This window comes from Athene cunicularia (genome assembly GCF_003259725.1).
Source record: "Athene cunicularia isolate RWA chromosome 5 unlocalized genomic scaffold, athCun1 chr5_part2, whole genome shotgun sequence".
NCBI classification, from domain to species: domain Eukaryota; kingdom Metazoa; phylum Chordata; class Aves; order Strigiformes; family Strigidae; genus Athene; species Athene cunicularia.
In genome coordinates this window covers 7,169,823-7,194,744 of record NW_020799102.1, presented here as the reverse complement: position 1 = coordinate 7,194,744, position 24,922 = coordinate 7,169,823, and the positions used below count along the sequence as shown (strand labels likewise).

General features: G+C 51.3%; 2 protein-coding genes across 2 annotated transcripts in view; both read left to right on the top strand.

Moving 5' to 3' along the window:
- Positions 1 to 5,891: 5,891 nt before the first annotated feature.
- On the top strand, positions 5,892 to 11,633 carry TNNI2 (troponin I2, fast skeletal type). The gene is made up of 8 exons (XM_026850177.1): positions 5,892 to 5,983; positions 7,777 to 7,806; positions 7,989 to 7,995; positions 9,794 to 9,835; positions 10,129 to 10,257; positions 10,669 to 10,758; positions 10,895 to 11,141; positions 11,309 to 11,633. Exons 2-8 carry the CDS (start codon positions 7,799 to 7,801, stop codon positions 11,449 to 11,451), a joined length of 666 nt encoding a protein of 221 aa, XP_026705978.1. The 5' UTR covers positions 5,892 to 5,983; positions 7,777 to 7,798; the 3' UTR covers positions 11,452 to 11,633.
- A 771-nt stretch (positions 11,634 to 12,404) lies between these two features.
- The window catches only part of LSP1 (lymphocyte specific protein 1), a 50,896-nt gene continuing 38,378 nt past the window's right edge, over positions 12,405 to 24,922 (top strand). Inside the window, exon 1 of the mRNA XM_026850594.1 lies at positions 12,405 to 12,542. Within this exon, the coding sequence (XP_026706395.1) occupies positions 12,463 to 12,542 (80 nt within the window). The 5' untranslated portion in view covers positions 12,405 to 12,462. The remainder of the gene's footprint in view (positions 12,543 to 24,922) is intronic.

Below are 24,922 nucleotides of genomic sequence, written 5' to 3'. Positions count from 1 at the left end.
ACATAGAGGAATAAAAGTAAAAGAATTAAAAAAATTCTGGAAGCACCAGAATTAAAAAAAGAAATAATTAGTATGTGTGAAGATTGAGGAGGATTTGCTTGCATTTTAAGCATTATTGACTAGGGATTCACTTATCACTCTCTTTGTCAGGAATTATTATAAATCTGACTCTCAAAGCCAGAACACCTAGGAAGGGCAAAGCCTAAATGTAAAAAATGGACCTTGATTCAATGTCCAGTTTGACATCTCCTACATCTGACCTTTAGTAGTGCCAAACAAGTCATAAGTCCTCCCAAAACAACCACATGTGAATGCTCACACTGCTGAAGGTGCTAAGCATCAGGAAGGCATGAGCCTTCAAAGACCATGCTGACTTTTGTTCATTTAGTTTCTACCAGTTCTTACCAAGAATAAAAAACAATTCCCCCCATCTCGAATCTCAAACAGATAATAGTCAGAAGTCCATGCATTACCACCAAGGCTTTTTTCCATATAAATACAAAAGAGGAAGAAAATTTAACCAATGCACCATATTTAAGACATGCAACCAAATGACTAAATTCTCACTGGCCTCAAGATTTCTATTTGAAAACACCATCTTTAAAAGCAAAATACATAATTGTAGGCCAAATTTCTAAGGTTTCACAGCTACATATGCTTGCCAGTATCTCCAAATCCTTAAGTACATGAAGGGCCCCTCTTCTGCATCTCCCTTTAAACACAGTCAGAATGAAGTGAAGCCAGACACCCTTTAGAAAAAATTAGAAGGGCATTTAGAGGAGAGAATTAGCTCAGTTACTTCAAAAAGAATGTATTTCTGCAGCTAATCTAACAACAGTCACTGGTTTTAAAACTGAACTATAGCTTACTGAAAAAGTTTTTAGTCAACGATTATTCCATGCAATGTTACTGCGATGGTTTGACCTTGGCTAAATGGCAGGTATCCACCAAGTCACTCTATCACTCCCCCCCCCCCTTTCCCCTTGTTTTCTCAACAGGGCAAAGAGGGGAAGGAAGATAAACCAACCCTTGTGGGTGAAACAAAAGCAGTTTTAATATAAGCAAAATGAAGCAAAGGTCCGCATGTGGAAGCAAAAGCAAACAGATTTATCCTCTACTTCCCACGGACAGCCGCTGTGGGGCCTTCTCAGGATCAGGGCTCCAATACGCATAGTGTTTGCCTCGGAGGACCAAGGGTGACCCCAGCCCCGTCCTCCTTTCTCCCAGGTTTATACTGAGCAGACATCACACGGTCTGGAATATCCCTTTGGTCGGTTCGGGTCAGCTGTCCTGGCTGTGTCCCCTCCCAAGATCTTGTCCACCCCGTCCCACTGGGGGAAACGTCAGAAAGAGCCTTGGTGCTGTGTAAGCCCTGCTCAGCAGCAGCCACAACACCAGGGTGCTACCAACACCCTGCCAGCGCCCAGCATGAACCACAGCCGTGAGGGCTGCTGTAGGGGAAACCAATTCCAGCTCAGCCAGACCCAGTACACTGTCCCAGGGGGCCAGGGTGGCTGGCTATTTGGGCTGGTTATGTGCAAGGTCCTCAGGGCCTCTAGTGTCTTTGAGTGCTGCCGTGGGCAGTCAGCTGCAGCTTGTGTCTCCTTGCTCATGCAGATGGAGAGCAGTGTTTCAGTGGTCTCACCAGTCTTTTATTTTTTTTTTTTTTCAGATGGAAGAGGCTGTGAGTGGAGGCTCAGCCCCCATCATGGGGTCCCTGGTGCAGGCTTCCTTTTCTTGTTTCCACAGATCCAGTTCCATGCCTGCTGCTCCCCTGACTTGTCCAGCAGACTCCCCTTCCAAGGCCAAGCTCTCCAGCTGCTTCTCCCTCTTCTTACCACTGTCATGGGGCTCTGAGCCCGATTCCAGCCTGCTGCCCCATGCCAGCTCCAAGAAATCCCTCAGGGGGAGCTGGAAGAAAAATCCACATCCCAAGGAACCCCCTGATCTGAAACCAGGGGAGTCTGCATGTTCCCCCTTCACAGGACCCATCATCAGTCAGATAACTGACTGCATCTACCTGGGGAACCTCAACACTGCCTGCAACTGGCGGGTGCTGTGCATGAACAACAGCATTGACAGTGTCATCAACGTGAGCAGCATGCCCAGTGACCGCAGCCGGAGTGTCATTCCCGGCACCTGCCCATGGAGAGTGTTCAGGCACAGATGGACATGCCTTGAGGTTGACATCCAGGTTCTGCTCCATGGAGATTGTCACAAAATGGGGCAACCCTGCTTCCAGGACATCGAGTGCATTGAAGCCTCCCTGGAGAAAGGGGAGTGTGCTCTCATCCACTGCAGGAGTGGTTACTCTCTATGTCCTACTTGTGTCATCCAGTACCTGATGGTCTACCCTACGAGTTCATGAGGACATGCTACCTGCTGAACATCCAGGAGTACCATCAGGAGCTGCTGGTGGGTTTGGAGATGTCCCTGCAGCCTGGGGGCATCAACATATGTGCCTGAAGCACTCCCTGTCAAGGAAGATGGCACAGAGATAAATGGACAGGATGGCCATGTTGTTTGGCAGCAGCCCTGAGGAGGAAAAGCCAAAAGCCTTAACTCTAACTCATGGGTGAATGAGGTGACTGTAGCTGTAGCGTATGTAGGACAGCACTGGCACAAGATGCAAAGGTGATGGCCTTCCTTTGCAGCAGTTCCTAGAGGCTGGTGTCAGCAGAAGTAGAGCATGGGGAGCTCTTTTAGGGATACACTGGAGGGAGAAGGAATGTCCTGGGCAGGATGGGAGCTATGTGCTTTGCTTTGGTTGGATGTGATTTTGGGAAGGCAAAGGGCAGTCAGGCACTGGTTTGCTCAGTGGTCCTGCCTGGGCTTTTACCATGAGCACAACTGCTGCTGAGCGGAAGGTTTATTTTTTTTGCTAACAGTATCGTCCTTGGAAATAAGTCATAGCGTCATCTGGTGTCCTGTCACTCCATAGTGCCTGTCCACTTGATGCTTGTAGGGTGTTGAAGAGGGTGTAGGAGATGGCCATGAGGGTCAACTTGAATGGATCCATCAGTCTAGCCCTTCTCAACACATGATGGTTCCCTGGAGGAGACTGGACCAGAAGTGCCACACCTAAGTATCTCGAAAGCATAGGGCAGGACCTCCTGTATGTGTCAGGCCTTCCATCTGTGGCCTCGCAGGATGGTGAAAGTGCTCTGGGAATGCTGGACCATACCCATGGCACATTCCTCTAGCACAAGTGGAGGGGAACAAGGGAAGGCAACAAGATCATCTGCTCCACAGGAAAGGTACCCAAGTGTGAATGGTGCCTCCACTCCCAGCCGCTGTTCAATACCCTCACCCATGCTTCATTCACAGACCTGAGCACCTCTCTGAAGGACTCGCCTGGAGCTTCCTTATGTCTTCCTTGAGTTTTTTTCCAGGGAACTTGTTCATTCATCACTCGAACACTTATACTACTTCCTTTGGAAACCTCTGTATTTCTTAATGTTAACTACAGCTCCTAACTTTGGGATGGTTTTGTTTTTCTGTTCTCCCTGGTCCTCACCAGGTTTATTCTATGACATTCTAGGTCTGGGGCCTCTTTCTTTTTCTGGAAGAGCTGACCTACAGCTCAACTTCTGTTCAAGGCAGCTCCATGGAAAGCCTTCAAGCTTGACCTTTTGCTCACCCTATTACCACACCTCACTATCCACTCCTTCCGTATCCTAACACATCTGTTAGCCAGAATTTTGCTCATGGGACTTCTTTCTTTGAACTTCTTCATTCAACTCTTTCAGGCCAACACTTCCCTATCGCAATTTGACAATCAAAGCCTTGAACTCAGAGTGAATCTATTTTGCTGTGCTGCATGCATGGACTCCAGGAGGTTCAGAAAACCTTAATTTCACAGAGCTGAAGGAAACTCCTTGGGTGTGGGGAATTTTTGAATCGAGAACTCCCCCAATTTTGATCCCTCCACCAAGAGCTGAGCTGCTCTCTGGAGGACTGGTGGACCAGTAGTGGCTGGAATGAGTATGTGCATAGGGAGCTAAAGAAAATGGCTGTAAAGACTTTGGAAAAAATAATAGAGTTACTTACACTCTAGAGTCAAACACTGCTTATGGAGTTGGCACTGAGAGGAGAAGTGAAGCAGCTAAGCTGTCCCTGAATGGGTGATTTCCCCTGCTGGCTGCTGAGGGTCGTGGCTGTCTGTATGCAAATGTGCTTGCTCTGGTCTCTGATATTTCGCTTTCTGAGAAACTGGCTTCATCTGGGACAAGCAGACATTCCTCCTGCCAAACTGTCTGTTTTTTGCTGAAGTCCAGATGGAAGATGGGTGCTGGGTGCAATGATGCCTCTCAGTGGCCGCAATGAGGGATGCTCCTGAAGGCAGAAGCTGCTGGAGTTTAACCGCTGTGTTTTCTAGGTCTGCCTGGAGCTGAAGACCCCTATTTCCATTAGAGCTCACCCTGGGGGACGTGGCTGTGCAGGAGGTAGTTGGGGAGGAGGGTTGGATTGGGCTGATCCTCGTTACAGCTTTTCCCAAGCGTGGCTCCTTCACTGGGTGCTGACCCATGGCTGTTGCATGGGAGCCCAGGTGAGGGCAAAGCCAGCCAAAGCCTCTGCTGAATTGCACCTTCACAGAGTCTCACGGTGGATTTGCAAGGGGGTAGTTCAGATCTCCAGGCCAGCATACACTGATGCTGAGATGTTCTCTACCCAAACCATCTACCTCTTGGCATTTCAGAGGGACAAATCCTGAGCGGACCCAGCCTTGCCCACTCTAGTGGCTTCTCCCTCCTCTACCTGCTACGGGGCCAAACCCCTGCAAGAAGACCCCAGCCGCGTCTCAAGGACTTCACTCCTCCTTCACTGGTACCTGCAGCATTACTTGCCCGATGCTAAAGGTGGTGAAACAGGAAGCCTGCAGCAGCGGATTTGCTGCTATCTATATAACATCTGAGAGAACCTGGAAAATATTGTCAGGGCCATGTCTGAAACAGCCTAAAAAGCCCCAGCTGAAAGGGGAGGGAGCGCCTGTGTTGGAGGAAGAGAGCAGGAGCTGTTTGGGTTCCTGTCTCCATGGGACCCCCTACACACTAACACTACATGTGCTGTGACCGGGGCTGGTGAATATTTCCAGCTACATTTCCACCTGCTTCTCCTTCAGACCCACAGAGATTCGGGGCTGGGTCCCATGGTGGGGGGGTAGCGTGGGGCTGCTCCCCCATGTCTGCTGCCTCTCCCCAGTCCCCAGGGTTGCAGTGAACCTTAGGGCTGCCCGCAGAGGCTCCACAGGTTTGTTTTTTAAAAAAACCCTTAGTTGTGTTGAAATACCTCAGACAGGGAGGAGCTGCAAATGTTTCCCGTGAGGTAAGTGAGGTTAAAAGAGCATGCTCATGATGGATGGCTTGCTCAGGGATTGCTCTTGCACATGCTATCAGCGGTAGATTGTGGGGTGCAGGCTCCTTCTATTCACTCCTGAAGGGCAGAGCTGTTCTCAAGCCCTCAGAGGCAAACAGAGCCATGCCCCCATCTGTGGATAAGCCGCTCTGTGTCTCCAAGGGGAAATTTTATTAGAGGCCTTGCAGATGGATGGCTGTGTGCAGGGAGCCCGGGCTCCCCATAAGCTTGAAGCCCTATCTGGTGTGGCTGGTTGGTGGAAGGAAGAAGGAGAGGAAGGCTCCCTCCTCGGCAATCCCAAGGAAAAGCACCTCCCGGGCTCCTCCGGGGTGGCTCCGCTTGCCCGCCCCATGGGTAGAAGATGTCCTCCCCCTCCCCACCCCTCCATCCCCGGTGGCTGTCCTCTCCTCCGGGGCTGCCTGCCTGGCCTGCCCCAGCCAAGGGAGGTGCACAAGGGACTCTTGCACATCATTGGTCTGAGAAGGCCTCCATGCCCTTAAAGAGAAGGTGGATTTTCTGCTGAGCCACCCGAGAAGCCCTTTTATACCTCCTTACTCAGCCAGCTGCCTGCAGCTCGCCAGTCGTCCTGTCCAGCCAGCGGGACTCTGATTTTCTCCTCCAGACTTGGGTGAGCTATTTTGCATGTCTCTTAATGACGCAGCTTGCTCTTAGGGGGTGACGGGGATTAGGTTCACTCACCTGAGTTTTACGGAGATAAATACCAGGTGGAGGTGACCTGCTGGGAGAAACGGGGCTGCTAATAAAACCTTCTCCATCCTTTTGCCTGTTGGAGAGGGTCTGCGTGTCACAAAGTCTCCCTCTGTCCTTTCCAGTGACCTTCTTTCTCTTTGGTTTCATGCTTTCCCCTCCCTTGGTTGGTTCTGCTCTCCGGCTTGAGTGGGGAGGGCAAGCGGAGCCGCCGGCTCCCTAATGCTGACCTCCCCAGGGCCATAGGACTGGGGATCCTTCCTTGCCTGCGGTAACTCGGCGAAACTTCCTACTTACACCCCTTCCTCCAGCTCCCAACCCAGTCCTCGCAGTGCCTTCCTCCCCAAAACCACCCTCGGACAGGGACTGACATCCAAATTTACTGTGTCCCCCCCCCAGAACAGGTGATTTACCCACGTTGCAGGCAGCGAGCCGCAGCCTGGCGTCGTCCCCTTGCTTCCTCGGCATTGCTGCCGCCAAAGTGGGTGCGTGCACGCGCGGAGCAGGGATGTGAGTAAAAATAGCCGGCGTTCCTCGGCCGCCCCGTCCCTCAGCTGTAGCCCAGCCACCTGCGCTGGCTTTTGCTTCGCATCGCCCCGACCTCCCTGAGTCACGGGGGCTGGCACCAGGGAAAGGCTGCTGTCCGAGGAGACAGCTGCAGCTCCTTCTGCAGCTCCCTGACCATTTTTAGAAGCACTTTTCCCCCCCCCTCCTCCCTAAAGTAATGTGATGGGCCTGCACATTTTCCAGGATAAAGTTTCCTTGACCCTGCAAGCTGTGCCTCGTCCCTCGGGCATGAGCCCCCATTAACACTTCACCTCCCAGCAGAGCCTCCCAGGTCTGCAGAGGGCTGTGTTTCAGAGGCTTGCCTCTTGCAAAGGACTAGCTTCATTTGGGTTTGGCCAACACTCCTGCATCCTTCCGTTAGGAGATATAAACAGGAGATACTGCCCTGCTAGAAAAGTAAAACTCTATTTAGAGGGAAATAATTTACAGCAAAACAAAGGTGCCCTTCCATCTCTTCTCTAATACGCTGTGTTGTACCTGTTGAATTTCCACTTAAAGGAAATTAAAGGAATTGTCTGGGGAAACTTGTTGTGCCTTTACCAACTCAACAACAACTTTCAACCCCATCCTACCTCACCTGTGCTGAGACTGTTGCAATAGGCTCCCCTGGGTGCATATACGGGGAGCAGCATCCTCCAAATACCTTCCTTGTCACCTGGGGTCCCTGCCAACCCTCCACGGGCTTTGGGGCATTTCTTGTTCATGAAGTGGGGCAAGACTGCATGGCAAAGTGAAGCAGTAAAAGCAGTAAAAAGCAGAAAATAGCTTTTACCTCTTACGTCATTGCATAAAATTCTTTCCTGGGAGTCAAAAAAGAGATATACCTGCTGGAACTACTGTCACAAATCTCTCTTTTTCTGGGCCAGCACCATTTGGTCTGGTCCAGAAGTCCCCTGATGCTGAGGTTTGTGTTGCTGTGAGTAGGCACGTGTTTGGCTCTCATCCACAAACTGCAGCCTAGTTCCCTATATGATAAAAATTTGGAGAAGTTGGGAAATAAGAGCAAACCTGTTCCTCTTTTTTTTTTTTTTTTTTTTTTTTTTTTTTTTTTTTTTTTTGTAGGGGAATCTTGCTTTGTTTTTAAACCCAAGAAGGTCACCAGCAGCATGAATAATTGTGAACCTTTTTTCTTGGTTTTCATTACAGGCTCACAACCATCTAAAGCAAGATGTCTGAGTAAGTTCCCATTTTTCTGTCTCTAATATATTGTTGGCATTTAAAAACTTTTGTTCAACTGCCAACTTTTTGTGCCTGTTAAGATTCCTCTGCTTGTTTCCAATTAGGATGCTAACTGCTTTTTTCTCCCCTTTCCCCTTTCTCTTCCCTCCCTTTCTTGTCCATCTGCTCTTCTTGAACAGTGAAGAGGTAAGTGTGTCTTCCTAGGATTTTTCCTTTAGCAATGCTCATGGCATCAACCCTGGCTTCACAGTTCCTCTTTAGGAAAAGCAGTTATTGGGTGTCAGGGGGGGAAGAATGGTTCATGGCAAGGCTTTCTTGCTGACTCCTCCTGGTAAAGATGGGAAGGAGAAGAAAAATTCCTTTTGAAGATCTTTTCTGCCTCCTGGCTTGGTGTTAGATGCTTTTTTCCCTCCTTTCCTGCTTCCCCAGCCGGCCACGAGATGGTGCTGGGAAGGCGGTGGTCCAGAGCCACCTCTTCTCCATCACCCTTCCACCACACAGCCCCTGGCCTAGCATCCTCTCATCCTTCCCCACACGTAGCCCCTCATTTTCTGCCCACCGAGCACTGCCAAAATGCTTCTCAAAGGCCATGCAGGGGAGAATGAGCAGGGTGGAGGTTGCATCCTTAGCTTGTTCTCCCTGGCTCCTGGCAGAGCCGGGGCGGGGCTGGGCTTGAAGCCTGGGTGTGACTGGGCAAATGCAGGGGAAGGTGTGGGAGGGTTGGCTTTGTCACTCCCCATCTCCTCTTAGCAAGTCTCTCCATATGTCCAATACACGAGAAGTTCAAGCTTGTCCTCACTGAGAGAAAAGCGGATTTCAGAGACTCATAGAAATCCCACAGCACTCTTTTGCTAAGACACCAGTTTTCAGATGGAGAATAAACCCTGGGCTAACAGTGCTCAAGGGATCTGCTCTGTCATGGACCGTGCCTGTATTCATATGAGCAAAATCCTCTGGGTAATGGTGCACTGCATCTCTGAGCCGGATGCCTTTTCTCTGCAGCCCTGTCAGGAGGGCCTTAGCACCATTTACATATGCAAAGCATGTCAGATTTTGTTCTGCAGATTCTTATCCACTTCCTTCTCTGTGCGGTACAGACTTGCACCCGAATGCTGCTTTCTACTCCCCCAGCACGGCACATCAGATGTCAGGGTGTGTTTCCCCTGTGCCAGCCACATTCAGCCTTGCTCAGACCTCTGGGCAAAATGCTGAGGAAACAGCTGCAATGCAGCGGCACATCAAAGTTGTGGCTTCTTTTATAAATAGGAGACCTGTTGCTGCCGTTCCAGCATGTCATGGGTACAGAAGGGCAGGCTTGGTCTTCCAGACTCCCCAAATTATTTCTCACCTGACATCTCAGGGAAGAGGGAGCTGGTTTGTGTCTTACAGCCACAGCCTCCTGGGCAGAGCAGCATCTAGATCTGCAGACCCCGCAGTCATGTCTGTCCACCAGCTGTGATAAACCCCCTTCAGCATCACCTGTGCTGGGTCTTTTTGGCTCCAAGAAATCCCACAACCCTCCTGTTTTAACCTGCCTGGCCGTCCTCACCAGGTGTGTCACTCAGAAAGACATCCCATGGCTCCTGAATGCCCGGGGATATTGGGGATGTTAGCTTGAGCGCAAAGCAAAACCCATGTCTGAGTGAAGAGGAAATTAGAGAAAAGGCTAAAAGTCCCAAGAAGCCAAGCTTGAAGTTAAATTTTATATGCATATCTTCAAGTTTGTTACCCTTATTATCTTTTCCTGATGCACTTCATAGGTTTTAGCTACCACAGGTTTGGCAAAGTTGGTCTCAGCAGGGAGACTCTTTGAGTGCCACCATTTTGGGGACAAACTGTGTGCCAAGCCATCCATTCTGGGGGGAGCCAGCTCCCTGGCAGGGCTGCAGCTCCTCGGTGGACTGTGGGGTTGAACAGGGAAGGGGAATGGAGAGAGGAATGGGCACCCAATAACCTGTTTTTCTCTCATTCCTCCCACTTGCAGAAAAAAAGGAGGGCAGCCACTGCCCGTCGGCAGCACCTGAAGGTACGTGGCACTGCTGGGGCTGGGTGAGGTGTGTCCTGACCATTCCATCTCCCATTCTGAGCCAGCCAGCTCTCATCATTCTCCCTCCTGGAAGAGGCCATGATGCACAATGTGGAGGCCCCCAACCCCGCTCCTTACTGTGTCCCCACCAGTATACCTTGCTTGGAGATGCTGGTACTGATGGGGAGCTCTCCAAGCTGCCTCTCCAACAGGGCTCTCCTCCCCTTTTTCACCCCCCCTGCCCTCCTCCCTTGCCTCCACCGTGTGCTGACCATCTTTCTGCTGCCTTCCAGAGTGCTATGCTCCAGCTTGCTGCGACCGAAATAGAAAAAGAAGCAGCTGCTAAAGAAGTGGAGAAGCAAAATTACCTGGCAGAGCATTGCCCTCCTCTGTCGCTCCCAGGATCCATGCAGGAACTTCAGGTAAAGACTTCTTTAACCCTTTCCCTATGCCAGACCAGAAATTATTTGGTGCCATCAGTCAGCCTGGTGTGTCTAGATTGGCCTTCCTGTCTTGAGCCCCTTCTCACCTGTGGGTGCCCTGGAGCTGGCTGGATGTGGAGCTATCTTGAGAGGCAGCTGGGAATCTCTCTGAAATAAAAAAAGGGGTCTGGCTGGCAGGAAAGCTGCATTTCTAATGATGTGTTGAGGCAGGATTTGTGTGAAACCAGTAGCACGGAGACCAGGAGCTGGTGTGCAAGCCACCCTTCACCATCTGGTCTTGACCCTATCTGGTCTTCTGGACTGAGGTCTTTCAGAGCCAGAGCAGTCAGGAGGGAGCAATCACGTGTGTGGGTCCTAGCTGTCAACACCCCTCTGTGCTTTTCCTCCCAGGAGCTGTGCAAAAAGCTTCATGCCAAGATAGAGTCAGTGGATGAGGAGAGATATGACACAGAGGTGAAGCTACAGAAGACTACCAAGGAGGTGAGTTTCCTTGGAGCCATCCTTCAGGGGAGTCTCCAGTCCATCCTTTGTGCCTCCCCACACCACTTGGGTCCATCTCATGAAACGCATGCCCTGCTCTCTCTCTCTGCTCCCACCTCATTTCATCCCCTTGCAGCTGGAAGACTTGAGCCAGAAGCTCTTTGACCTGCGGGGCAAGTTCAAGAGGCCACCCCTGCGCAGGGTGCGCATGTCTGCCGATGCGATGCTGCGAGCCCTGCTGGGCTCCAAGCACAAGGTCTGCATGGACCTCCGAGCCAACCTGAAGCAAGTCAAGAAGGAGGACACCGAGAAGGTACTCCTTCCCTCTCCCCTGTGCCCATACAGCACTTGTCCCCTGTTTTTTGGGGCTCATGTCTCCGTGTGTGATAGACAGGGTTGAGCGTAAGCCTTTCTCCCTAATGTTTTTCCTGCTCAATTATTTCCTCTTCTGGCACCCATGATCTTGAAAAAGGAGGGTGCAGCCCCAAAAGGTGTACAGCATGGGTGGAATTGGGTTCCTTTAGCCGAGGGGTTTTCCGTGGTTGGACAGGTGAAGGGCCCTGCCTGGGTGGGTTCTCACCCCGGGGGGCACTGCTCACACCCCCCCCCCCCCCCCCCCCCCGGAGGAAGAACATTGAGGAGAAGTCTGGCATGGAGGGCAGGAAGAAGATGTTCGAGGCTGGCGAGTCCTAAGCATCTGCCTCTCCACACCCGTCCTCCACTCCCTCCTGTCCCCACCAACCCCCCAGGCTCAAGGGCACCAACTGGGTGCTGTTTCTGGTTTTGCGAAGAGCTGCGTCCTGGCAGCAGCAGTGTAAATAAAGCTTTGGCAGGAGAGGCGGGTGTTGCCTGCCTGGGAGGCCGGACCCCAACCCATGCCATGATGCCAGCAGAATCTGCCCCTGCTGTGGGGGTCCTGGTGGGGATGGGGAGGCTTTGGTGGGGTCTTGCTGTGGGGATGGGCCACCTCTCTGCTCTTGGTCCTCCTCGAAAGCTGGGAATGCTCATGCCCCTTGTTGCCGGGAAGAAAGGCTGAGGCCATGCCACCACCCTCAGCTGGCATCCTCCTGCCGGGCTGTACCACTCCATGTCCTTCACCAGTGATGAAGAGACAAAGAGATGAATCCAAGCCCCAGGAGGTGTTGCAGAACTTCCACCCACGGTGGCAGCAGCAGGAAGCCGTGGGGAAGGAGCAGAGCCTCGAAGGGAGGTGAGGGGTGACGGCTGCAGGGCAGAAGCAGACCCTTCGGCTTCAGTGGGTTTTGAGACCTGTGAAGTCAGGACAACCCAGGCAGCTCCTGTGGCAGCACCCTGGTACCAGTGCGCTGTAGGGTGCTGGGAGTCAGAGATGCTGGCTGTCCCCAAAGTGGCACAGGCATCTGGGGAAGAGGCAGGTCATTCCTCTCCCTGCCATGGTGGGGTTGTCCATGAGCCCCACTTTTCTTTTGGGTTAGTCCAGCACTTCCTGATTTTGAGCTGCTGGCAGAAGTAAAACCTTAAAATACTCCCAATGGTTTTAAAAAAGAAAAAAAAACCCAACAGACCAAATTTGCCTTCCCTCTGCCCCTCTCCCATCCCCCCAAACCCTCAGCCCATGAAGTTTCCGGCACAGCTCACTTCTGCCAAGCACAGGAAAAGCGAAACGACGGCAGCACCCTTCTGCCGGAGCTGTCCGTGGGGCTGCCGTGTCGGCCGGGGGAGAAGATGTCAGACTCAGAGGAGTGCCAGAAGGGTGCAGAAGGTGTGAACCAAGTGGGAGATGAATCTCCTGGGGAAAGCGAGAGGTGAGGCCTGGGGACCCAGTACCCCAACACCACGGCTGCCTTACAGTCCCAGGAAACTGGGAGGCTGGGAAACGGGGGAGGTGATGGTGGGAAACGAGGATGAGTGGCCAAAACGGTGATGACCCATGAGACTGAAACAGGTCAGATGCTCCAGCAGGCTTTTGACAAGCTCCTCCAGCTAGCGAGAGACTTAGATTTTCTAAATGCCTCATCTCTTTTGAGCTTCAAAGCCCTTGAGAGGGGGTGGTTCAAGTGGGGAACCAGAGCTCCAGCAGCAGGCAAGCTCAGCCCGGAGTCTGGTGACCTGGACCTGCTCCGCAGCAGAAATCAGCCCCATCTTTAAGACCAGTGGGTGGAGATCAGCTGTCTCTTCTCCTTGCAGCAATCACTGGGCACATCTGATTTCTTGCTCTGTCCCCTACATCTCTAATTGAATTAACCTGGCAATGTTTCAGGCTAGTTGCTCTAAGGTTACACATCTCCCTGTGCCTCCACTCTGCTTTGTTCCTTTATGAGCAGAGATTGTAGAATGTGGGGTCTCTTCGTTCTGATACAGACAGCTTTCCACAGGGGTTAAAAGAAGACAGATCAGAAGCAGGGACCACATCTGTCTGTGGTGGAGGCAGGCAGAGATAAGCTCTCCGAGGTGTATCACCCAGCAGTATTTGGACTGGATTCAGGCTGAGCATCCAGGGAGCTTGGGGGGTTGCCTGATTTTTCACCTCCAGCTTCAAAGCTTGCATTAGCATTTCTCCCCAAGGCTTTGAAAGACAGTGCAGTTAATGTTGATAGGAAAAAAAAAAACCCTTGAGTGACAATAAAAGGAGAAAGGTGTGTCATCTCCTGTCACTAATGGTTGCATTAAGTGTTTTTGGCTGACATCTGACAGCAATTAGCCTTGGCTGAAGACTTCCCTGGAAGCTTCAAAAGGTGCTGGAAGGGTCTACATGGCTCTCTGCTAAAACAAAGGGGAAGCCTTGGGTGCTGGGGGAGCATGGGGTTTCTCAGTGATCTATGTGATTTCCAGCACTGCTTCAGCCTGGCTGTGCCTCCGTCACAGGCTCAGCTCATCTTGTAGGAGCCAGGAGCAGGTGCTGGGGGTGGCCCAAGGTCATGGAGCCTTCCCGCTCCCCTCTTGCAGGTACAGGGGTGCAGCCGGACCAGCGGCGGGGGCTGCTGTCAGGCAGGGTCAGCTTGTTCCCCTCCCTGTTTCCTGCTGGAGTCTCAGCTAAATAAGCAGCTGTCTGGAGGGGTCTGTTCTGTAGCATTCCAGCTCTTACAGCCCTTAGAAACATGTTTAAAAAGTGTGTATATGCATACTGATAGCAGGGCGGCACATCCCTTCCTCTCTAGCTCCCTGTTAGAATTTTAATGAGATATGAAACTTGATGCCAAAAGTAGCAAGCAAAAATAACTTCCTTTTTGTTTTTAAAATACAGAGAATTACTTTCTCTCTCCATTTGGGTATTAGTTTCGTGTGCAGTTCTACACTTCTCCTGCTTTTACTTGTGCTATTTAAATGTTTCTTGCTAGGCTCTGGTGACTTCCACTCCCAAAATGGAGGAAGGAAGTGTTTGCTTACTGTTTGGGGCTACCTTTTCTCACCCTGTGGTTAGCTCGGCTCTCTGATCTCCTCTCCTTGAGGACAAATCTCTTTTCAAGGTGAGCTGTGTATGGATGGAGGCAGGACACAATGCTCCTAAACCAGCTTAAAGCATTCTGGAGGTGTGAGCAGTGAATCTTGTGGTGGAGTTGACAGGAAAGTCAGTCCTGAGGCTCTCTGGTGTAACAGTGAGGAAATAGGGGGAGAAAAAAGGTGTTGGATTTGCTTAAACAATGAGCCTGATCTATTTAACTGTGCCCAGTGTCTATAGAAGAGGAGCTTGCATTAGAAAAGTCCCAGAAATCCCAATTTGGACATAGTTTACTCTGTTTCCCCATACCAATGGGGACATGCTGGCAGTCTTATTGATGTCGGTGTAACACCACCTAAACCAAACTGGTGTTATGCTCTCTTCCATGAACTGGAATTGCTATACAGGAAACTACTGTGGTGTGAGTCTGATGTGAAGCCTTCCCAAAAGAAGCAAGAAGCTGGAGTGGGGCTTTGGGGAGGTGGCTGCTGGGGTTGTCCTACCCTGATGGGACAACGTGGTGCAGGGTGAAGGAGCCAACTCTCCTGCCTTGACAGTGGGAGGTAGGGAGCCTGAGGCATGGCCTGCCTTTCACCAGGACTAGATAACCCAGAATGTATTGGATCTGTTCCTCAGAGCACTCTCCATAAACTTTGGAAGCTCCAGGCAGCCCTTGACTTCAGCTGATCCACCCGTGGCACATCTCTACAGCTGGGGCTCTGCCCCGCAGGGCATCTGCACCTGAGGGGCAGCATGGCTCATAAGGCAGGTTTTTCTTGCCTGTGGGGTCTGAGATGAGAGACTGCCTCCTCCCAAATTCCCATGTCGCCTTCCTTCTGGGGCTTCCCACCCTGTGAGCTGCAGGGAGCCCTTGGCAGCCCATGTATGGTCACCGCCTGGGAGAGGCTCTGGTGCACTAGCAAGCCCTGGGCTTTTCTTTGCCATGTCTGCCCCCAGCTGTCTTGAATTCTCCAGATCCCTAGGGTAGTCTCAAGGGTCTTTGCTAGGATGACTGCTGTTGCTAAGTATACCCGTGGTTGGAAGGAGGTTTTCTGGGAAAACTGATATGTGGGGAGTCTTTGGACCCCTCAGGACACCAGATTCCTTAGGGGAGGGATGGAGGGATGGCTGATCCCTGCTCAGGAGTAAATGGTCACAGTTTGACCCAACTGGGCTCATTAAAGTGGAAAAATAGTAGGGAAATGAACAGGGGAGGGCCAGATGGATAGGGCAATACTTTAGTGTTTCCAGATTGGATATAGGTGCTCTGGCAAGTGGTGTTAGGGATAAAGAACTGTCTCTGTTTATAGGGAGGTGTCAGGTGCCTTCAGTGCCTCTTTCTCCTTGAAAAAAAAACCCAAACAAAACCAAAACCAAACAACCTGCTTTGCCTCTGAACTTATTTTGCAATGTAAAGCTATGGTTTTGGAGGTATGTGTGTTAAAGTAGGGGATTGCCCAGCAGCCTATATTTGAATTTTACTTTTTTAAACCACAGAAGACTCTCTGCTGGCTGGAGGGCTGGCTGTTTTAAAAGTCTTGGGGAGAGGTCTGGCTCTGAAGCTTATGGGAATCCCTTGTCCCTGGATTTTGGAGAGACCTGGCCACTGGGAAGGCTAGGCAGGCTGTGCCAGGGACCACCCTGGGGGGTGCTAGGGAGGAGGTTTTGCCAGACCAGCGTTGCCAGGGTGAGGTGAGGGAACACCTCTGCTGGCTGAGGCGGTGCTGGGGTTCCTGTTTCTCTGGAGGAGAGGGTGCAGAGCACCCCTGGGTCACTGAACCCATCTGACTGTGGGGGGCTCAGGCATCCCCTGGCTGCACCCCACGAGGGGGCGAGCTCTGCTTGGCGTGCTTCATCCAACAGCACTGATAAATCTGCAGCAATGAGGAAAGCAGAGATGTCCAGGCAGAGTTCTGGGGCATGGCAGGGCTATACCACTTGTGTGGAGCAGGCAGCCATCCCCCAGGTTGGAAATGGCCCCTCGGGAGAGCTGCTGTCAGGGGACACGGTAGCACTTTGGGATAGGGTGGGGTCCTGGCCCTGGGATGGGTCAGGGTCTGTTTGTAGCTCTGCTGCCCGCATGGATGAAGCTGTGTGGGCTTTCCCAGGTTTGCTGTGACTGAGACAGGGCAAGTGCTGCTCCGTGGGCAGAGCTGGGTAAGCACAGAGCTGTGGAGGGCTGGTTTAGGAAGGTGGGACAAAAGGGGTTTTCTACTACCTTCCCTGGTCTGGGCATCCACCCTGGACGTGTGGGCCTTGTATGGCGTGCTGCTTCACAGGGTTTCAGGCCTTTCCCACAATCTGAAAGCCCTTTTCCTCACAGTAACTGGAAGGGCAGAAGGTATCATGGCTGGTTCCACTGCAGAAAAGTGATTAACCTGCCGTGTTCTGGGGATCCCACTGACCCTGCCAACCCAGCCCTGGCCAATTCTCTGCCTGCATCTGCCCTTCACATCCATCACCCCTGTGACCCATGCAGCAGCTGAGCGAGGTCCTTGCTATCTCGGTGCTCTCCATGGAGCTGGGCTTGCTCCCAGCTAGGCACTCATCCAGCCTGGCTGCTGCCTCTGTCGGGACACTGACTTGCACTTGGGCAGATCGCCTGGCTGGGAGGTGCTACAAGGCCTCATTGGCACCGTGTTTTAATCGGGAACAGCCTTTTCTTTGTGGGGGGTGGGAGTCCTGGCCTGAAGAAAGCTGTTGCCCAGACTCCAGGGGGCACTAGTGGCTACCAGGCTCCTGGGACTGTAATCTGGCTCTGACTGACAGTGCAAGCTTGCTGTGATCCTCGGGGGCTCTGAGGAAACACCACAAAGATTTACTGCTCTCACTTCATCCTCCACGTGCAGCCCTCCTGGTACTATCTGGCTACATGGACCCCTCTGGGAAGGGTGGTGCCCGCTTGCAGGTGAGGGAGGGCTCTGCTCTGCCCAAGGCAGCACCTAGCTTGTGCAGCAGCTTTGACCTCCCCTAGCTGCAGTTTCTGTTCTTAATATGAGTCCAACAAGGTCCTCACCAGGCTGAGTCTTTGGGCTCACTGAGGAGGTGCTCTGGCATCCTTTGAAGCCAAATGGATAGGGAATGTGTTCTCATGGGGTGGTTCTGTTCTCAAGCCCTTCATAAGGAGATTGTACATCAATGAAAGGAAGATACAGGGGTGTATTTGTATGATAGAGACTATGGGGCATCTATCCAGGTTGCACTGTGGATAATGGCCATCTGGTACATGGGGCAAAAATATGTCTTAGGAAGTGCTGTGCATGCTGAGGAGGCAGCTGTCCTGCAGGGCATGACTGCAGGATGAGCGGTACTAGAGCAGCACCTACAGTGCCCAACCAAGGTCAGGGTGTCACTGAGGTGGGTGCTCTGTGGCTATCCCAATGACCTACTGCCTCAGGGCAAAGAGGTCAGAGTATCTCTACTGCAAGGCCCGACAGCTGAGGTTGAGGTGTTTAGGAAGGGAAAAAGATGCCCTAACTGTCGGACACCCACTGTGGATTGGGTACTGAGAAGGGGTGGTTTCCTATTGTACCTGTGTGACATCTGCCAGGCCTTGGAGGTGTTTTAGGTAACCCAAGGCATCCTCAGTGGCACTTGACACCTGGATTGCTCCCTGATTTCCCAGTATCATCTAGGAAGCACAGATCACTGATGAGATTTGAGCCAAGCTCTCCTGAGGCTTGGCCAGGCATCTTGCAGTACTCAGTCTATTGGGATGCTCCTCAGAGGCTCAGTCATGAATGGGTTAACCAGCCCTGTTTGGAGCCTGTGTGTTTTCCTTGCCAGTGTATCCATCCTAACACACACCAGATGTGTGAGGCAGCCACTGGAGTGTCTTAATCCCAGGTTTCGGCACTCGGAGTTGTCTTTCTTATGGGCAGGTCTGTAGCAGCTTTCTGGGGGCTCCGCCACTGCTCGTGCAATGCCTGAGCAGGGAGGCTGGCAGCCCTCATCCTCTGCAGGAGAATTTGCAGCAAGGCGGGATGAAATATCGTCTGTTATTTGCTGCTTTAAACAAGTCACTCATGGGATGGGCTGCTGGGGCTGGCAGCCGAGCTGATGCTGATTACTAGCTCCATCTTGAGTCATACGGGGTGAGTGTTAAACCCAGGGGCTACTTGGGTGCACCCTGTCTCAAAGGAGCTGTGGCAGTTCATACCAGTGTGGTGAGTCTGATAACTGTCCTGGGAAAACATGGGTAAGGAAAATATCTGAGCAAACACAGCCAAATCTATTAATGAATGGAAATGGCAGTCAGTGGACTTCTATTAGTAGCTTGATCAGTGACTTGCACCCAGTGGTCTAAAAACTCAGAGCCACCTGGAAACATCTGGTCTGAAATGTGCAAGACTGGGTTTATCTGGAGCTCAGTTTATTTGGATTTCTCTTGCTACTGCACAGATGTGTAGGCCCAAATGCTTTTGCTCGTGTATATGAGCACCATCCCGCTGTCTGCTATAAAGCTGTGCCAGTTTGCATCAGCTGGAGATCTTCGGTTCTTTTGCTTACATGCTCATTTTGAAAATAGATCTTTTGCTAGGGATTAATTCTGCACTACCAAGAAGCCTCTCTCCCAGCTCTAGGTATCTGTTGCTTACTGCAGCTAAAGAGACAGTATGTGCAATGCCTTTTATCAAGCCCTTGCCAGACAGTTTGGAAAATATGATCTCTTCTTCTGTGCTTGTGCATACATGTGCTTTTCTGCTGCAAAAGCAGTTTCCTTTCCAGTGAAAGCTTGTTCTGGAGCCATTAGCATCGACAAATCCTGAACTATTGACAGAGCCCAAATAATCACAACTGCCAGCCTTTTGGGAGGGGCAAAGTTCTCCCCCAATAAAATGGATGGCAATAATTATTTCCTCTTAAAATAAGTGCCTCCTTGCAGTGGTCACTTAGCTTCATGTAACAGAAGCTGACAGCAGTGTGTCTGTGCTGAGACGTCTTGAAGGACAGACTAATGTGATATACAGGGTCTGCACCCCTGCTTTGGTGGAGCTTCTCCTTCCTCGGGGTGGCATTTGTCTCTGCTGCTGCCTCTTCACTCCAGTTGCCATCTTCCTGCATACAGCCTTAGATGCAGAAAGGCTCATCTTAAGATTTTGTTGGGCCTCACTTTGGAGCATTAATGACTATCTTCCCTCTTGATGGAGGCACATGTTGGTCTTTTGGATACATGATATTTTTGTCTGCCCTTTCATAACAGCTCCCATCTTTCCCCCGGGTCTGTGAGGGAGGCATGGGTGGATAATGGCAAGCTGAGACTATATGCCTTTCCCCAGGACAAAGTGCAGCTTGAAGTGAGGGTATAGCTTGAAAGCAGGAGCTGTCAGGTGATGCTTGGGGGTTCCTTCTTATCCGTTAGTCTACCCTGACCCCAGCTGGAGTAGCCAGCCCAGAAGTGTGAGACAGGGATTAATGGCTGCTAAAACTGCTTGTGTTACACAATGTGGTACTACATCGGAGCCTCTGCACATGAGCCGGTAAGTTTATATTGGGCAGGAGTTGTATTTCACTGCTTTAAAGCTGTGCTGTGCTGGTCAGCTGAGCAGCATGGCCTGGGCACAGGGCTGTACTCGCACACTGGTGCTATCCTACAAGCCTATCAAAAAAATGTGTTGCTTGGCTTTGGGTGATGCTTAAACACATCACACAGATGCCACTTGGTGAAAGAAGGTGGTGCCTCCATTACAGGTTGTGGCCCTCTTATGCCAAACATGGGAGATGTTTGAAGGTGTCGTCAGCTGCCCAGCATCCATCTACTCCACCTAGCCAAAGCAGAGGCCGCTCCACTTATTTTAAATGGACACTCAAAGTTCAAATTCATTCAGCCCCTTTCTAAACCTTGGTGAGCAAAGACTATTGACGAGGCAATGTGATGCTGTAAGAAGGCCCTTTTTAGACATTTCCTACAGTGTCTGCTGGTGGAGGGATAACCTCTTGGCAGCAATTGCCTACAGCTTATTCATCCTGGCTGGAGTCCTTTTTCCTGCTTCTTGGCCCTTTGGTGGAGAGGCATCCCAAAGAGATGGAGCCCGTCTCCAATAGTTCTCCTCTTGTCCTGTAATGACCCTCCTGCGTGGGCTGGGAGTGTCTTATCTGCAGCCATGTCTTCCTGTCTCTTTCCCAATGGCTTTGTTGATTTAACCTAACATATAGACTGGTAGGCTGCAGTGACTATGCTGGCTCAATGTGCTGAACCTACTGTACTCCTCCAGTGCTTGGCTGAGTCACTTGGCCTTGGCCCTGTCTCTAAAACCCAGATGGGAGCTCACTACAGTGGCTCAGGTGGGATCTCTCCCTGTTTGCACAGCACCTAGCACAACAGGGGCTCTGATCTCCTTTGATCATGCTGGGCTGCCTGGTTAATGTTTACATCATCTCTCTTTGCTTCCCTCCTCCCCCTATTTTAAATCCAGCTTTCAGATGTTCCTTTTGGTTCCTTCTCCCCTGGTCCCCTCATCCTTTGCCCTCATTTGTATCACCATTGGAACAAAAGCAACTTATCTTACAGGGCTTGTAAGCTTACATCTTCCCCTCTCACCGGCAGACGAAGCAAACTCTTTGGATTTTAGGTTTATGGACATACCCATGAAATGCCCTGCAGGGAGGGTTGCCCCTCCATTGTGTGTGAGGGGGAGTGGAGAGGTAGAGGAAGATGGATGCTCCTTCTAGGCCTGGCTTCCTCTCCCTCTCATTTCTGCCTCTATGGATGTCATGGGAAGAAAGTCATCACTGATATGAAGCCAAGTACTTCAGACTTAGTATGACACAAGTGTTTGTTGACTCTTTGGACTCAGCCCACGATTATACACGTTCTTCATGGTGCTCCTCTGAGCACATGGGCCAGGCAAAAGCTTTGAGCCAAGCTCCCACCTACAGCACCCCTCCCTGAATATCCATGGGGTCACGCATTGGCTTGGGAACGTCCCCTCCTGACTCGTGGCCAGGGCAGAGGAAGGTTTGCCGGGGAGCATCACTGGGACTGGACTCCTTCCCTTGTACCCTGAGCTAATGATGCAGATGAGATGCCCTGCCCTCCTGACTTCTGGAACTTGTAAAGAGCGTGTTCTAGTGTGAAGGAGAAAACATGCTGCTTTTGGCTGCTAGACACCCTGTTTCCTTGAGATTATCCATGGCTGCCTGTTTTTGCCTCTGTATTTGGCTGCCCCAAAATGAGTGCTGGCATAATAAACTAGACTGAGTTAACTGGGAATTAGGGATGAAGGTGAGATGGGCAAACTCTACCCATCAGGCTAGAGTGTAAACCAAACCACATGCACAGCTGACTTATCAACTGGTGTGCCCCTTTCACTGAACTGGGGCTCCCAGGGGGCTGGGCAAGAAGTGCTGGTGTCTGCCAGGCTGGTTTCAAAGCAGGGGTTGTGTGTGCATAGTGAAGACAAATTGGGGAGGTGGAAGGGTAGGGAGAGAGGTTTGGGATGGGAGAGGGAAGGATGCATCAGTTAAAAGGCAAAACAGATCTGCTCCATTGTCCTAGGGGGGCTGCTGGTAGAAGTGCAGGGTCTCTGGCTGAGACAGTGCTGCTCAGTCCTTGCTGAAGAGGTGAGGCTGTTCCTGTGAGGACGTCTTCTCTGGATGTGATGCAGGCATGGACCTCTGGAAACCATTCTGGCAGCTTGATGGCACCTATAAAGGACTGGCCCTTGAAGCAGCTGTACGTTGGGGCTTATGCTGACAGTGCTTTGCATCCCAGCAATACCGGAGAAAACTGCTTGGGCTGCATGTATTTGCTAGCAGGACTAGAGTCTTTTTGTTTTTTTTTTTTTTTTTCCTAGACCATGTGTTAGCCTCCAACTGATTTTGCAACTAGTCCTACATAGCAGAGTGATTGTGTAATTAACGGGAACTGGTGTGGCCCTATCTCTCTGGGACTCCCGCCCTCCTTCCTGCAGTGATGGAGAAGACTCGCTCCCTCCTGGCCTCTCACCTTCTCTGCTTCCCCTGCTGCTGGGGAGAGCTCTGGGAAGCTCTCTGGTGCCCTGAAGCGTGTTGCTGGGTGCTCTAGCCCTGTACTGGGCTGCGGCTTTGCTGCTGAGATTTATGGTGGTTCTCCTAGCTTAAACTGTGCCAAAAAAATAACAGATGAATTAATTCTTTGTTTTTCTTCCTGTGTCTGCTGTACTCCTACCCGCTTCCTGGTGGGACCAGGAGGTTTGTTTCTGTGAAAGGATACGAGCAGCTGTGGGACTGATGCTGACCTTACTGTTCTTGGATACATGGAATGACTCAGACTGATGCACCTGGGCTCGGCAGCGAGCGAGGAAGGAGAGGGGACAGCAGGCGCCTCTGTTTCGCAGGGTGATGGGGTGGGATTTCTCCCACACCACTCTTTCTCCTTTGTCCCTTAGGCCCAGCCTTGTGCTTTTGAATAGCAGGTTTAAATGCTCCCCTGCCCCACCAAGACGGGGATAGTGACTGTCCAAGTGCATAGTTCCCTCCCTTCTTGCAAGCTATGAGTTTAAGAAGAGGGTCCTGCTCTGCCCTCTTCTCCCTGTGGTCCTGCAGGACCCTGCTGATGGTGGAGGAAGGATGAATTTTCTTGTAACTGATGTCTTTCTCAAAGATGAAAACCAGGCAGAAGGGCAGGAAACCTTCTCCAGTGGTCAAGTAGCACAGCAACCTTGTGAAGGGAGGAGGATTTTCCAGGTGGAGTTCAGTACCAGGAATTTCTCTCCCTAGGAGCACTGCAGACCTCAGCCTGCTGCCTGGTGCGATGTAGGAACCCCTTTCCTCACTGCTGCTCTTCTGGTGCTGTCAAATGATTTTAGCACCTTAGACCAGAAAGACCTAATGTCATGACCTCTCTCTGGTCCTGGATTTCATCATCCAAGCATTTTTGTCAGCCCTGTTCATTGAAGGTCCCCATCTCCAAGAAGCAGTCAGTCCTGGGCTTAGGGTGGAAGTCTGCCAAGTGCTTGCAAGATGAGGAGCTCATGCTGGCATCCTCCAGAAGACAAACCCGGGTGTGGAAGCAAGGCTTTCTTGCGGAGGGAATTAACAGCTTCTCTCTCTGCCCATTTACAGGGAGGCACTTGGCTCTGGTAGGTAGTGGAGTGCAGTCACCTCTTCCCCTCCCCACACCCAGCAAGCTCCTGCCTTCTCCTGGTGACCGCGGCTGCATTCCTCCTTGCCCCTCCTCAGCTCCCTGCGGATCGCCCGGCATCTCTGCCTGAAATAAGAGTGCTGCTGTGATTTCATTCAGCCTCCAGTTGTTGCTGGCCCATGGCTGCTAGCTCTGTCTCTGCCTGCCAGGGCTCCCCCAGCTTGCACCCGTGGCTGGCTTGGACCATGGGTGTCACTGGCAGGTTTGGGCCGATTCTCCCCAAAAAGAAAACCCTGTAGGTTCATACTTCATTTCAACTCCGGGCGATTGTGGTGAAGTCAATGGGAATGTTCACATGCTTAAACCTAATTACGCCTGTAAGCACTTGCAGAGCTGGGACAGGTTCCTTTTCAGCAACAGAGACCTTTTGTGGTGGATCTCTTGCATCTTCACACCAAATTTAGATAGAAAAAATGCGGTGTGACAGCATCTGAGCAGCCCACAGAGTGAGGCCAACATCAGTGTCTGTGCTTAGTGCGTTTTGTTGTTCCTGATAGCTTAGGGGATGCTTAGTAAATACCTGCAGGAAAAAAAAAAAAAAAAAAAAAAAAAAAAAAAAGGCAGCTATTTTGAAATGAAGAGGCAGTGGGAAGCAGGACAGGCACTTCCTTCTGATCTGGCTTTGATGCATGTCCTTTTTATTGAGATTTCTGGGTGTATTTCATGGGCTGCTTTCCCATTTCAGCTTACCAGGTGGCAAAGACACTTCTACAGAAGTGATTGAAAGGAAATGTGTAAATGAGATGAGAGGGGCTGAGCAGAAGGAAGGTGTGAGAGTCTAAGCAGGGTGGTCCCATCACAACGGCTCCCATCTTGGAGACAGCCAGAGGAATATTCCCACTTACCACAGGGGAATATAGGCAGGCCGTGCCATGAGCACCATGACGTGCAAGTGTAAGGTAGGGCTGGGACTTGCCGGGTACAAGTCCAGGCACCTGTTGGTTTGGTATAGTAGATGATCTCTTCCCCCAGCAAAGCACGCGTGGACCAGGAGATGCAGGTTGGGGAAAAAAAGACTGTATTTTTCCCAAGACTGCTCCCACGACAAGGTAGCATGAAAAGCAATCATCTGAATGTGTGGCAGACAGGCATTTTGTTTTAGCAGGTGGCAATGTTGTTAGTTGTTTATCAAACGCTCACGCACTTCTTTAATCTCCTGAAATGTTAGTGTTTTATGGAGGTGAGCCAGACTTTTTTGCTCTTGCCCAATTTGGTGGCGGGGGAAACTGAGGCACAGGAGAGTCCATCGCTTGAGTAAGTGAGGGGGGAGTTTGGGAGCCGAAGCAGGCTGTGTGCTGCTTGTCTGCCTGGGGCTGCAGCCCAGTGGCTTCCCGCAAAATCCAGCTGCTATCTCCGTTCCAGGAGAACGTTTTTCTCTGGTTTCTCAGCACAAAGCCCCTCTCGCATTAATCGGGCTCTTGGTTCACCTCCGGGTGCTCAGGGGAGCGTTTGGAGGTGAGACTTTCGCAGAAGACTTCTGCTGTGAATGGACCAGCAGTGATTTACAGCCCTTCGAGCGCAAGTCGCCAATCTGGGTTTCTGCTCCCAAGTTGCTTTGTGTAATCTGGAGAACAGTGGTAAAGGTGGGGGGGAAAAAAAAAAAAAGGAGGGGGGGGAATATG

Coding starts and splice junctions, on each gene's coding strand:
- TNNI2 (XM_026850177.1), top strand. Junction 9,836..10,128: donor CCCGTCGGCAGCACCTGAAG/GTACGTGGCACT, acceptor GCTGCCTTCCAG/AGTGCTATGCTCCAGCTTGC. Junction 10,258..10,668: donor GATCCATGCAGGAACTTCAG/GTAAAGACTTCT, acceptor TTTTCCTCCCAG/GAGCTGTGCAAAAAGCTTCA.